Source organism: Podarcis melisellensis (assembly GCF_964234715.1).
Source record: "Podarcis melisellensis genome assembly, chromosome: 7".
In the NCBI taxonomy this organism is placed as follows: Eukaryota; Metazoa; Chordata; class Lepidosauria; order Squamata; family Lacertidae; genus Podarcis; species Podarcis melisellensis.
Genome location: NC_138539.1, coordinates 49,046,384 through 49,061,982, shown reverse-complemented (window position 1 = coordinate 49,061,982; position 15,599 = coordinate 49,046,384). Strand labels below are relative to the sequence as shown.

Here is a 15,599-nt window from a genome sequence, read left to right as displayed (position 1 = left end):
TGAGGGACAAGCAGCAATTAGGCAACATATTAAATTTGGATAAGAAAATCGGGAAGAAAAGGAAATTTTCAGTGATGTTGTGTTCATGGCAAGATAAGTACCAGAAATTGCTTATATTTTTACTCTGTTCCTCAAACTAGTTATAAATCAATAAAATAAAATCGAAATAACCTATAATCCATCAGACTAAAGTCACAATAAAAATACCAGGTCATGCATGCACAATCCCCAAAAGGAATGTCAGACAGGAAGAGTCACAAAAGAAAAACACCATCTTGGAAGGAATTTTTTCTTTGTTTCTTCCATTGTCTTTGTTCCTGGATCCTCTTTCAGTTCCTTTCCACTATCCTTACCAGGTTTTCATTCTCTCCTGGTTCCATAGATCTCTCTTTTCCCTTCATGATTAAGCTTTAGAGTAAGGGTAGGGCACATTCCCTTCGCATCAATCTTCCAGGGACCACATTTCAGAGGTAGTGGGGCCAGAGACTAAAGCTATGAATGTAAAACTGTACTTTTGCACAGAAGGCTACTTTCTGCACAAACTCACACACCCCTCTCCATCATCCATTCAGGCAAGCAAAAGGCATCATCAGAGTTCAAATAAAAGTTCCAGACAGGAAGACACATTCATGGGGGGTTCAAAGCAGGGCCAGTGAGAGAAGGATGGTCTGGGAGCAGGTTTAGCCTAGATTCGAAAGAGACTTGAGGACCAGGAAAATTGTCTGGAATGCCACATTCAGCTTCCAGGGCCTGAGCTTTCCCAGCTGTGCTGTAGGAAATGAAAGCACATTCAATGCAAAATTACTAGAGACAAGCAGGCCAGGGAGATGTAAATGGAACAGCGAGGGTGGAACCTAAGGTTGAAGACATCTATGTAGAAATGCCAAAAGACACACAAATGAATACTGGTAAAAATATAAAGACTGCAAAGGATAGGACATATTCTTGATAATGGCAACAGAAAGGGGAGAGGAATTAGGAGAATTAATTTCAAGGGAATTTATAAAATCCAAAAAATGATGTTGTAAATGCATAAATGTCAGTAGCCTATGCAAAAACTTTGACACCTTCATGTGAATGTAGGCTGGTTGCAAGCTCAATGGCATTCCAGTCATGTACAAATGCAAGATGATAAGAAGGTGGCATAGTCAAATGCGAACGGTTCCCGTCTTCAATACATTTTAAAACTTATTTCATTTTGGTCATTGGCCTTCTTCAACTGAAACTACCTTTCAGGGCTTTTGCATATCTCTAAGCTGTAATTAATGTAAAAACACACACACACACAATTTTTACATTTGCTTTTTCCTCAACAAGCCAATTTTAACACACAAAATAAATACATTCTAGGGCTTTCCAAATCGAAGAATTTAGATACCATGAACAGTTTTTCAAATGTCTTTGTAGAATGGGAAGTTACCGGTAATTAGAAAATGCAAAATGGCTTTTAGCTGGAAAAGAGAGTGCTTAACACAATCATTTTACTATCTCTACATTTGTCAGAAACAATGTTACTTTTACTGTAGCAATACTGTGTAAAATTACCCAGCCATGGAATCCTAAATATATCTACCCAAAAACAAGTCCCACTAAATGGGACTTACTCCCAAGAAAGTATATGTATAATTGCTGCCTTAAAAGATTCCTTTTTCGTTTTGTTTTTTTAAAGATTTTAAATCTATACATGATTTGTTTAAATAGTAATGTATTATATGCAACAAGTAAACAGATAAAATATATTTCACGCTATATTTTGTCTAACAATTTAAATGTATCTATTTCAGGAGATGAAATCATCCATGAACTATACTGTAACACATCTCTGTAAGGCAACTGTAGGGTAGCTTTAGAAAGTGGCTCCCTGCGTGGAAAAGGTTAATTAAAATTTTACAAGATCCAGCTCTGGCAGAAATGTTTACAAATGCATCCAATAAAGGGAGATAGTATCATTCAAACAGTAATGATACTTGCCAGCTATATATATGACCAAAGAGCAATTAAAACTGCCATTACTTTACATGTGTAAATAACAGTAAACATGTACCGGTAAGTTGTTTTCCTACCTAATCTGCTGTTTGATAGTTCATACTCTGGAACTCAGTTCAGCAATCTAGTTTTCTTTTACTTTCTAAAATGTAGAATATTATTTACACTGCATGACTTTTCAACATAACTGATGCCTGCTTCCAATTAAATTATTGGGGTGTTGTAACTTATGTAACCGCAACAGTATAATATTATGAAGGAGATATTAGCAAAGTTAGGATAACCCCAAGGTTTGCAGAAGTACAAAAATTGTTTAGAAAAACCCCTGAGAAACAGAAGCCAGCCCCAAACAACCCAACAAGGATTGAGCATGCTTAGTGGCCACAGAATGATAACTGACTGGGAAGAAGGGAGCCCTGAAATGGGGGAGGCATAGGCCATTTCCTACTCTATACTGAGAAGCTACTTTTGAATGACTCACAGGGACAGATAGGAGAGCTGCCTATAGAAATCAATACAGATATGAAAATTTTAGCTCAGAGTGAATGACCTGCAGCACAATCCCATTCATCTCAATGCAAAAGCAGGTCCCTTATTCCTAGGTAACTGTACATGGGAAATGCAGCCAATAAAGTCTTCACTTGGAAAAATGCAACTGAACTAAACATGTGTTAGTGAATGTGCAGTATCTAATGATTACTGATCATTTCAGCTTAATTTTGTGCATGTCTGAAAATAGATGTGTATTTCCTCACTTTAGGGGCATAGTGTCTGCCAACATTCACAAAAGTATACATGAAAGCCAACATTCACATGTGGGGAAACCCAGTCAGATGGACGGGGTATAAATAATAAAATTATTATTATGTGAATACCAACATGCACCAGATTTCAGGTATTCCATAATATATATATACACCAAGATATTTATTATTATTATGACCAGAAAGTCCTCTTGTTCATATCTCCTGACACTTGAATAGGGCCACACATCTGTCTCTCAAAGACATTTCCACACATGCTCAGTAATTATGCACCACAGAGAGTAGGTGCATCCCAATTAAGCTGCCTGCAGCAAAGATATTTATACCCTGCCACACATTGTCAAATGAGAAGAAAGCACCATCCAATCAGATAACAGGGAAATTATTTTCCAAGCATAACATGGTAACTAGTTCAACTAAGAGACTGGTTCAAACTCATTATCTTATCAAAAAACATTTTCCACATCAGAAACGGATTAGCCACAACATTCCATTCCATTGTAATTCCTCAGGGAGCAAAAACAGTTACTCTAACAAGGTTGGTAAAAGAAAATGTGTCTCACACATAAAAGAAAAACAAAGGTGAATTTTGGAGAATATTAACACTAAACAATATCACATATACTGCATATATGTATCATTATAATACTTGGTCAACATGCAGAATCTGACTCTAAAGCAAGTAAGATTACCAGAGGACACAGGCCCAACCCATTGCTGAAGCAGGGTGAAGCACTGGTCTTGAACAGCAGAAACTCAAGTGGTGGCACCCACCTCTGCACCCCCCACCTCTGCCACCAGGGAAGAAGCAGTCCTCTCCACCACATTCCAATGGTACATTCAATTCCTTTTCCATCTATACCCTTATCTCCCACTAAGTGGCTGCTCCATAGCAACATCATTTCCAGAAGACAGGCAGGGGCAGCAGAAGCAGCTATCAGTAGTACTGCACTAATGGCAACTATTCTTGCTTTTATGCAGCTGCCATGGCAGTCTCCATGTGAAACAAGGATTCAGTGTGGATGGACAGGTAGGCCACTGTTCTTACCATCCTTAAATGCAGCCTTCCAACACCATCCCAACAGAGTTGTTCCGCCTGGCCTTTGGCGTGGAGCCAATTTGATTCCCTCTCTTTCTTTTTTCTTTTCCTTCTCCTCCTGCGATGAGGCTACATTTTAATATTTTAATGTTTCAATATTTTAATGTTGTATTTTAATTTTGTTTTTAAGTTGTAATCATTCAACTTGTTTTTATTATTGCTTGAAAGCCGCTCTGAGCCCGGCCTTGGCTGGGGAGGGCGGGGTATAAATAAAAATTATTATTATTATTACTATTATTATTATCCCAGAATTAATTAGGACAGTCCAATATGCTCTCTCTTCCTCCTTGGAGTGAAACATACATTTAAAGACACATACTGGATATGGTGGTGGTAGTGCATGTGGTGGAGTGGAGCTGCCCTCCTGACATAGGTGTCACTGTTGTTTATATGGGGCAGGGCCAATCCAGTGGTCCCCCCTGTGCAACCGCACAGCCCCAATATTGCCACTGCCACATCCCAACCATGTAATTGAAGCTGGTGTCAGGAAGGCTGCTGTACTTCACCACACACACTACTACTGGGGTATAGACCATATTATGGAGTTAGCTGCTAAACTTGGAGAAAGTCTTACTTTCCATCAATCAGCTGTGTGGCTAATTCTAAACCTGCTCTATTGACTTATCCATCATCCACATAATTGGCTGCATCACATACCCTTTCACAACTCTCCAAAGCAGCAGTGGAGCAGCCATCTCAATTTTTAATTTGCGTGGCTTTCACAGTGTAAGTTAAGTGCTTAAAGAATCACACTTTGAAACTATTACTAGTCAGAGACCAACTGTCAGATTTTTTCTGGTTACCAGCTAATGAGTACTACTGTGTGTACTACAAACTTCCAGACAATAACAGAGCCTATGCTTTATTTTTAGAACAAATCCTGTTTTGGCAGTCACCTCTGGCACATTTACAAGTTGAAGTATTTTTAACATATCTATTTCCTTCTTAACGTTTATGGGGAAATCTGCTGGTTATATGCAATTCTGGATAAATAGAAGAAAGTAATGTACAATCTAGCTACTGTTCAATGGTAAGACATACCATTCTATATGTAACAGAAATTAAGGAGTTCTAATCTTACTTTGGGATTCCTCAGGAATGCAAATACCCATTTGCTACTGAAAAGAATAAACCAGATAATTTATTTCTTCAAGGAAATCAGATGTTTCACTTAACTATCCCTAGAGTATTAACACTGTAAACACAGCAGTTATAATGAGGCTCTAGAGAACTAATAATTATTAATTTAGAAATCAGCAACAAGTGTTTGATATTATTCAGAAAAAGAACTTACCCTTTACAATTCAAGAATATTTGATTATTCAGACACTTCACATGGGGTCTTTCCCACCCACACCCCCTTCTGCCAAGGCCTACTCTGATGCCATCGGGTAAATTCTCTGCAAAATATAGGTCTTGTCTACTGTTAAACTTTAGGTCAGGTTTCTTTGCAGTTCTGAAAAAAACCTTTCACTTTATATACACAGCATAGAACAGTGAGCTTTTTGCTAGAGCTACCAGAGTTGGCTTCACAACAACTTGATGCTTATTCAGAGGTACCTCTATTAAACTCTGCTGAGTATTGCTCTCGGTTTCTAACACATACTTTTTATTCTACAGGCAAATCTGAAGAACAAGATGTAGAAGAACCCAACACTATGTATTCTCAAAACTCTCTTCCAATCTTCTTCAGCGTTTTAGGGCTATAAATACGGAGGCTATAAATTGTAGCTTTAATCCTTCTATGTAGTGTTCATAAATTCCTCATCTTTCCATAATTACCTAGTCCATTATTGTCTTGCATTTCCATTGGCTCACTCTGAGTCATAAAATCATACCACCTCATCTCCAAAGGACCGGAGCACTTGTGTCCAGTAGCAAAAAGGAAACATCCTCATTAATAGATTCTAGCTGCAACATTTTTTATTTATTAGCAGCCAAACATGTTCGCAGTCTTGAAACACCAACACAAATGTGCTTTTATTTTTGATTATAGCAATACAGCAGGCACAAGGAGAAGCAGAGAAACATTGATTTCTACACTCCTGCTCAGAAGCAACACCTCCTGTTCCACATTATAGTACCACTTTCCTAACTGAAGAGAAGAGACGAGGCTAGGTCATTTGGAGGAGAGGAGAGACGGGGAACTGGGATGCAGAGGGAGGAGAGAGCCGGGAATTCAGAGGGAAGACAGAAACACGTAAAAGGGATTGGACAAATGCAAGAAATCAGTTCAGGAGGGATGTACAAAACCCGAGAAAAGATGTTTTTATAAAGAGGTGGGAAAAGAGTTCCTAGGAGAAGGAACGCTCGAGGTTTGTCAGGCAGCCCTCGGTTTCTGAAGAGCGCCCTCTGCCACGGGGTACCCCCTCCGCTACTCCCACGGGGCCACCCCTAGGGGCCGCCGCAGCCCAACCTGCGCGCCGAGGCGAGGCAGGGCGGGGGCGCTACGTACCCAGCAGCAGCAGGCGGTGCGTCTGCTTGTATTCCCTTTTCTGCTCCTTGAGCGCCCGGTCGATGCTCTTGCTCACGCGCCTCGCCTCCTTCTCCGCCTCCCGCTCCTCCAGGCGCAGCTTCTCCCAAGGTCTCTGCAGCGCCAGCGGCTGCTGCTTCGCCGCCGAGCCCGACTCGGGCTTGGCCTGGGGCGCCGCCGCCGCCGTGGCAGCTGCGAGGGGTGGCGACGGACCCCGTTGCCGCTGCCGCCCCTTGTCCTTCTCGGCGGGAGCCGCCCCGTTGCCCGCTCCGTTCTGCAGGAGCAGCAGCGGCCCGTCCAGCTCCACCGCGCGCGCCTTGCCGCCTTCCGCCTCCCCGCCGCTGCAGATGCTGCCACTGCCGCCGCCGCCGCCGCTTTTCCCCGCGCTCCTTCCTCGTCCTCCTCCCGTGGCCGGGGCTCCGGGCAGGGGGGGCTGCGGCCGGGCCAGGGGCTCCGCCGTGGGCAGCGGCGGCGGCTGTTGCTCGGTTTCCGAGGTGGTGGTGGTGGCGGCGGCGGCGCTGGAGATGGAGCCGCCTCCGGAGTCGCCGAAGAGCCTCGGGCGCAGGCTGTAGCAGAGCCCCATGTCTCGCGGAACCGACGAGCTGTGCGCGCGTCCGGGCTGAAGGCGTCCGGCAGGCAGCGGCTCTCAGCGCTCGCCGCGGTCCCCGCGCGTCAGGGCCGCGGAGGGCGCGCCAGGCAGCCCCTCCTCACAGCCCCGCCGCCGCCGCTGCTGCTGCAGCTGCTGGGCCATGTTGCATTTTCCTCGCCTCTCTGCCCTCCTCCTCCTCCTCCGGGCAAGCGGCGTCGTTTGGGCGGCAGCGCCAGCGGCAACTCGCCTCAGATCACCTGACGCGGACCCGCCGCCGCCGTGGCTACCTTACCGTAAATACCCCAGCGCAAGCCCACCGCCACGCAGCTCGAGGTTACCGAAGGACTGGAAGGGGGCCAAGGCGCGCACGCACACACGTATGTGTGTGTGTGTGTGTGTGTGTGTGTGGTGTGGACACACACGCGCAGGATCCTCGTTCGCTCTAAGCAAACCCCTCTCCTTGAGACACCGGCAGGGACAACCCTGCCTTTCCTCAGGCTGTCCCTCCTCCTTCGCAAATATAGCCATTTACTACAAACCCTTTTTACAGGCTGAATGGCCCTCCCTAGCTATTAAAACACTTGGATGTTTATTGCCACAGCATATAACCGCCCTGAAAGTGATCAGCCTCCACAGCACTGTGTTGCCTATCTTTTTGTTTTGTTGACCATCTCTGGCATGGTAGTAGTTGCACATTCTCACTCTCAATTGCAATGCAAATACACTGATGTGGTTGAGTGCACATACGGAGAGGTCTGGCACAGAATGGCCTTTTTGAAACCACACTCTTCTGATTGTGTAGAAGAATCTGAGATTTAAATGGCTTCAGTAAGTGGCACTTATTACCTGAGGTCAACAGACCCAGCAGCCTCTGTGCCAACTAAAGACATGAGAGTAGATGGTAAAAGCTACTTTTCTGACACTACATTTCTCAGTGCATGCCATGAAACCCGCTCATTATGCTCTTTGTTATAATGGTGGGATGGCCAGACATGAAGGCAGGTTTTGCAGCACTTGGGAACTTCTATGCAATTTGCTATTAAAAAATGGTAGAATATGCAGTTCTACCATTACAGAAACATCCCCCCACTAGGTCACTGCTTATCTTTATTTATTTGGAGAGATCACTTGCTGACACCAGGTTTTCTTTCTGGGTAGGACAGATCAATGGCATGCCATTGGTTCTAAAGGATGCCAACATCTTCATGGCTGACACTTTCCCAGATCCTGTTCCCAAAATTCCTCCACCTGAGAAACATCGTCACCTGGACTCACAGATAGGAGGCACTTGTGCAGTTCTACATGACAAACCTAGAAGACATGAGAGACTACAACACGTCACTGACAGCTCCTAATTAAAACCACAACACTTCTCTCTTACAGGCCTTGGGTGACATTCCTGTACTTAGTAACACACAGTCCCTCAAATTAAAACACATTCATCAGCAACAACAGGCCACATAACTTGGACCAGACCCTGTGGCAGGTTCAGATGCCAATTCTGTCCCATATCTGCTCTGGCAACACAATTACAGGACCTAATAATGTCATCCACAACATCAGGGGTTCATTAATTTTCTCATCTTCCAATGTGTTGTGTGCCATCACCTGCCAGCAATACCCTTCTGCATTCTGCAAAGGACAAATATGATAGTCTCTACATGAAATAATGGACACAAATCTGACATTTAAAAAATGGCAGCACCAAAAAGCCAGTGGGGGGACATTTCATCCTCCCAGGACACTCTATTACGGACCTTAAGGTGACCAAGCTGGAACAAAGAGAAAACATGAAACTGCTAAATTACCAAGAATCGCAAGTAATGCTATTGCTTGTGGACTGAACTGAAGCAATTAATTTTCATAACAGTACAGTATATGTGTTAATTGACTTTAAAATGCCAGGATCTCTGTGTTACAAACATAAGCCTTTTTGGAGAATGGCTACCTTTCATGGAATTATCACTGTCTGTAGAAGAAGAGGAGGAGGAAGAAGAAGAGTTTGGATTTGATATCCCGCTTTATCACTACCTGAAGGAGTCTCAAAGTGGCTAACATTCTCCTTTCCCTTCCTCCCCCACAACAAACACGGTGAGGTGAGTGGGGATGAGAGACTTCAGAGAAGTGTGACTAGCCCAAGGTCACCCAGCAGCTGCATGTGGAGGAGCGGAGACGCAAACCCGGTTCACCAGATTACGAGTCTACCACTACACCACACTGGCTCTGTACATTTCTGCATCTCATTTTCTTCTGACCTCGGTGTTTACATCTGCCTCCCTCAAAGAGAGAGAGAGAGAGAGAGAGAGAGAGAGAGTGTCACACAAAGATGCAACTCAGAATAGCACTAAATGCATCTAATGAAGTGGACTCTAGTCCACAAAGCTAGTTCTTAGTAATCCAAATACACGAGCTAAAAATAAAAATCCTACTTCATTTTGTCAAGGTAAGAGAAAAAATATACTAATATGCATTTGAACATTCTAAATAATAAAGCATTAATGAATGTTTACTTTACACAAATCGATCATTTGCTGAAGATTGGCACAGCTAAATTTTCTCCAGGATGCAATTGTGGAAATCAAATTAAGTCATATGAAGGTCAACAGTTCAAAACTGCACTTCAAATTAGGAAACAGTTAATGGCAGAAAAATGAGGGAAAGCACAGGAAATTAATGATAATTGGTCTAAATGGAAGAGAAAGAGATAACTGACAAAATACTGCAACACAAATAATGAAGGGCATAAGTAATATTTTACCCTTTCCAAAATACGTATGTAACATTTAACCAAATCTAAGTTGGCAAATCAATGTTGGTAATAGTAATACAGTGGTACCTCGGGTTATGTACTTAATTCATTCTGGAGGTCTGTTCTTAACCTGAAACTCTTCTTAACCTGAAGCACCACTTTAGCTAATGGGGCCTCCTGCTGCCACCGCACCACCGGAGCATGATTTCTGTTCTCATCCTGAAGCAAAGTTCTTAACCTGAGGTACTATTTCTGGGTTAGGGGAGTCTGTAACCTGAAGCGTCTGTATCCTGAAGCGTATGTAACCTGAGGTACCACTGTAAAGAAAGACAAGACTATTGCTCTAGTTCTGTAGCTAGAGCAATAGTCTTGCTCTATAGCAGGGGCCAGCAACCTTTTTCAGCTGTGGGCCAGTTCACAGTCCCTCAGACAATGTGGGAGGCCGGACTGTATTTTTTTTTGGGGGGGGGAGGGAGGGAATGAACAAATTCCTATGCTCCACAAATAACCCAGAGATGCATTTTAAATAAAAATACACATTCCACTCATGTAAAAACACGTTGATTCCTGGACCGTCTGTGGGCCAGATTGAGAAGGCTGTTGTATTGCCACCTTGGAACATCAGGCATCTGCATGGGTTCTGCCATGTAGGAGAGGGCACTTGGGAATGATGGCGGCAACCATCTGGGTCAGAATGGTGTCTGTATACTACTAGAAGCCCTGGTCTGTCTCTTTACCCAGCATCAAGTAAAAGCAGGCAGTCTTAGTGATCTGTCTAATGATGTAATCAGTGAAGTGGGGAAGACTACAATCCAGCACCTTTATGGCATATAAGATAGCACAGTCAGATTGTGGATGCACTTTTCTGAAGACCTATAAGCCCTACTTATCAGCATGTGACTAGGGCTTCACTAAATAAGCTCTGCCCCCGGGCATCTGGGCATGTAATGATTACTTCAGAGTACAGTGGACGCTCGGGTTGTGAACGTGATCCGTGCGGGAGGCACGTTCACAACCCACAGTAGTGCTTCTGCGCATGCGTGAGCGCCAAAACCCGGAAGTAACCCATCAATACATTGATAGAAAAGAAGAGACATGTCCCTCTAGACAGGGGGTGGACCTAGTCAGGGGCATGGCTAGTTCATGTAACCCTATGCTCCATTTATCCATTGGTCTCAGTGTGAGCAATAGCTTCTGAATAAGACTATAGCAGAGGAAATACATGTTTATTCCATGCTGAATTGTATTCTGAGGCTGGAATTGGAAAAAAGATAGATTTTTAAAATTAATTAGTATGAAATGTTGTAGCTTCCTGGGGGTAAATGACATGAGAAGTCACCATATAATCCACTCAATCTATGTGATTACCAGTTACAATTTTTTATTGCTGTAGCATGGGTACCCATCCATGCCACAGCAATTTGTATGAATAGTATCTTAGGCTGGGATTCAGAAGAATAAACACACACACAATTTTCCCCAGAGTATCATTTTCAGAAGCTGATCCCAGAATACCCTAACTGCTCTTTAAACTCTCCAATAATAATTTGAAGATTAGTCATAAAAGCATTTTAGAGGAAACTTGTCCTGAAGCAATGCATTCTTGCCTAAATCCTTTGTTTAAACTGCTCTCATGCCTAATCTCTTAAGTGCATAGATTCCAAGAATATGAGGGAATTTTTCATAAACTGCTCTCTTCATGGCACCAGTTTTAAATGGCACTCCACACCATAGTCCGACAACATAGCTGTTCCTGAGCCAGGATATCCTGGGACCAGTTGTCGATGCTCCAGTGACCTCCCAACTGGACTACTATAAAGGTCCTCTAGGTAGGACTGCTATTGAAGATGGTCTTGAGGCTGCTACTAGTGCAGAATGCTCAAGGTGCTAGTACTAGCATAAAAGGTAAAGGTAAAGGGACCCCTGACCATTAGGTCCAGTCATGGCCGACTCTGGGGTTGCGGGGCTCATCTCACTTTATTGGCCGAGGGAGCCGGCGTACAGCTTCTGGGTCATGTTGCCAGCATGACTAAGCTGCTTCTGGCGAACCAGAGCAGCGCACGGAAATGCTGTTTACCTTCCCACCAGAGCAGTACCTATTTATCTACTTGCACTTTGAGGTGCTTTCGAACTGCTAGGTTGGCAGGAAGTACTAGCATATAGGTTGGCAGGAAGTACTAGGTTGGCAGGAAGTACTAGGAAGTACTAGGTTGGCAGGAAGTACTAGCATATAGTTATCTAAATGGCTTGGGACTCAGGCACCCAACAAAGCCCAAAACAACCATATGAAACCCTGTGTTCAGCAGGTAAGACCTTGTTGGTTGTGCTGCCACTGGGGGAAGCCTGATTGGCGCTGACCTGTGACAGGACCTTTTCAGTGGTTGTTCCCCAGTTGTGGGATGTCCTCCCAACTAAGGTCCACCAGTACCCATTATTAATTTTTAGGAGGAATTTGAAAAAAAATTCTTGTTTATCTAGGCCTTTGGTGGTTGAAGAATACTATTCCGTGCAACCCGTGAATCACTGCATGAAACTGCATGAAAGTGTACCGTGGAACCCCGACTTACGTACGGCTCTACTTATGTATGATTCCAGTTACGACCTTCAGTAGGTGCTTCGACTTATGAACTTTCCTCTAGATACGAATAGAGGTCTTGCCAGCAGCCTGGAGCTCGCCTGGCCGGCTGTGGAGCAGCACTGGGGCCTCCGCCGCCGGGGAGAGGCCTCCGGTTTGCAGGAGCTCACCCTGCCAGCTGCGGAGCAGCGCTGAGGTCTCTGCTGCCAGGGAGAGGGCCCCCATTCCACCCCCAAAGCTGTGGAAGAGGTGCCACCTGCAAGAGGCACAGCAAGGCACACTGCAGCCCCAAACCCTGCCAAGGAACTAACCTGAGGAAATCCAGAGAAGAACCTGGCCAGGCAAGGGGGGAAAAAGTAACCCTGGCTGAAGTGAATCAGCTCTTTACTGACCCATGCCCCACCCCCATCTTGTAGGCAGGTAAGCCCACCCACCCACAGTTCACGTAAGAAAAACATATTTGTTTTTTTATCTACAATACTGTCTTATTTATTTTATAGTACAGTACATTGATTATTGCCTTCAATTTATGGATCTATGGTCTCGTTAAACAGTAAAATATGTGTTTTTATGGTCTCGTTAAATAGTAAAATCTATTGTCTCGTTAAACAGTAATATTTGAGCCAGTGTAGTGTAGTGGTTAGAGCAGTGGACTCGTAATCTGGTGAACCGGGTTCGATTTCCCGCTCCTCCACATGCAGCTGCTGGGTGACCTTGGGCTAGTCACACTTCTCTGAAGTCTCTCAGCCTCACTCACCTCACAGAGTGTTTGTTGTGGGGGAGGAAGGGAAAGGAGATTGTTAGCTGCTTTGAGACTCCCTAGGGTAGTGATAAAGCAGGATATCAAATCCAAACTCTTCTTCTTCTTCTTCAATTGCTGCTTTAGGGGGTGTTTTTCATCGTCTATGAAAAAGTGCACCTCTACTTATGTACGTTTCTAGTTATGACCGGACCTCCCGAATGGATTATGGTTGTAAGTAGAGGTTCCACTGTTTTTAGATTTATTTATTTTTTACTGTAACTGTTTTCAGAATGATTTAACTGTTTTACATTGTTTTTAATTTCTGGATGTGTTTGCAATCCTGGGCTGCTTTGGGAGGAAGGAAAGGATATAAATTCAATAATGAAAACTGTTGTTGTTGTTAATGTAAGGCAGTCAGTTATGTCAAGAGCTGTTGAGAGTCCTAGCAAAATTAAACAGGATTTTTGAACCCCTGCTGAAGTTCTATTGCATAAGGTTCACTGGAACTACAACCAGGAAGGTCCCCAAAGAGATGGGTGGCCCAGGGCAAATCACACACACTTCCTACTTGTTCAGATTGCTGTAGGGTTCTCCTGAGCACCCATTTTAAACTTTTAACTACTGTAATTTGTTTAAAGATTTGCTAGCTGTAATGGCAAAGCATAGGCCTTGCAGGCACTCTCCTAGACTGCATTGCCCAGAATGCATTGTGCTGAGGAATGAATTTGTGGTACGTAATTGGAAATTATAGAGTTAAAATACTGTCTCCCTGTATGGGTTGGAGCTAAGTTTCTACTCTTAGTTTGTTGTCACGGTTACTTTCACTTTCCTGTGTAGTTACTCTTGTTCTGGGGCTACAAAGTGAGCAACTGTGCCTTACATTAAAAAGACAGCATTGGTCTGAAGACACGCCCAGCTCATAATCTGCACTTAGTGTGTCGTGTCCAAATCAAGATGAATGCAAGTGATTTTATGTGCGCAATGTTTAACAAACATGCCACAGAAGCTGTAGCTAATTCCTTCTTCAAGCAGCTCTGACCTTCGTTTTATAGCCCATAAACCACCTGGAGTAGCTCAGCTGGATGATAGCTCATACAATGGTGCCTTATCAGTATCACTGCCATAGAAAAAGCCTTCAAGTTATTTCAGGTAAGTCTGGATTCACATGAGATTTTCTCCATCTGTATTTCAGTCATCTTTCCTTGAGTCTCCTTGAGCTAATTCTGTATTATACTAATTGAGGTCATATTAAAGTTGATGCATCTCAAGCTAACTGTGAACTTTTCATGCCATCCTCTCTTTACTGTATTGCTTTCTATTCAGAAATTTTATCTGACCACCACAGTGGTTCCTAACATTAAGGTATTGTTGTATATGAAATAGAAATATTTTGATAACATTTCTGTTGTTGATTTTTAAAATGACATTTCCCAGTTTCTAGAAGACTCTTGCAAGCAACAAAGAATAGAAAACCCCTAAAAAAATAGAAAAACAAAGCATTTGGAAATTTCCTGACACAAAGGAAATCCCTGTAGAATTACACATTAGTAAATGAATGTCAAGCCGGATTTTTCAAGGTGAGTTGTAGTTGTGCTAGACCTTTGGTAACAAAAGGTGGCACTGTTGGCTTTCAAATGGGAAAGAATAAATTCTTACTGCACAGAACAAATGCTTTAGCTGGTGCAAAATGTATGTCTTTCAGTTATTTACATTCTACTGTAAAGTAAACATCTGTTTTAAAATAGCTATCTAAAAATGTACGCTATAGCAGTAAGATTATCAGCACACGTTTACCAAAATGTAAGTCTTGTGTTTGAAACGATTATTTCTCAGTAAAGCAGTTTAGGATTGTAAGAGTATCTGTTTTCCAACATTTACCTCTTAAGCAAGGCATTTTAGATTGCAACTCAGTTTTTGTTGTATTAATGTGAAATATAGAGTAACCATGTGTCCAAGCTGTTAAGGACCCTGAGGACTAAGGTGACTTTAGGGGCTGCCCGTCTCCCACCTATCAGGGCTATTTGGAAACTGGTGTGCCTGCAGGAGGAGGATGTAAGAAAAGAAGTCCAGGCCAGGGAGCTCACACCATTGGTTTCTGAGGAACATCAGTGGCCTGGCCTGAGGCAGGTAATATTGGTCCAATATATTTTGCTGTCTGCAGCAGAGCCCAAATCTCTCTTATCCCAGGTCCCTAGCTAATATAACTGTACTATTCACCTATTCTTTGTTTAGTGCCACCAAAAGCACATCACTTCATGCAGCTGCTTGGCAGGGCCAGCCTTTGTGGAAAATGTTAAAGACAGGCCTTCCATGTCTTCCCTAGGGCTGCTTGAAGACCTTGGTGCTTGAGGGAAGGCCAAGAAGCTCATGCTATCACCTTCTGAAGGTCCCTATTAATCCTGCAAGCCCTGTGAACAAAAGGAATCACACCTACAACACCTCATACACTTTTACAGGCTCTTGCTAACAGTCAAGACAATAGGCCTTTGGGTTCAGATGTATACCATTTCTATGGTTCCCATCATAGTTTAAAGTAAATAAGGTCCTTGAATTCACATGACTTCATAGATCACTGCTTGAACAGGCTGTGTTACTCTCACTTCCATTAAAACTGAACCATTA

General features: G+C 43.3%; 1 protein-coding gene across 2 annotated transcripts in view; it reads right to left on the bottom strand.

Moving 5' to 3' along the window:
- GNAL (G protein subunit alpha L) overlaps positions 1–15,599 on the bottom strand; it is a 169,747-nt gene that overhangs the window by 114,308 nt on the left and 39,840 nt on the right. The window contains exon 1 of one of the 2 annotated variants that reach the window (XM_081918104.1): positions 6,305–7,226. The exons of the other annotated variant lie outside the window; for it this stretch is intronic. Within the exon in view, the coding sequence (XP_081774230.1) occupies positions 6,305–6,905 (601 nt within the window). The 5' untranslated portion in view covers positions 6,906–7,226. Of the gene's footprint in view, positions 1–6,304; positions 7,227–15,599 lie in introns of those variants that run through there. 2 annotated transcript variants of the gene reach the window in all.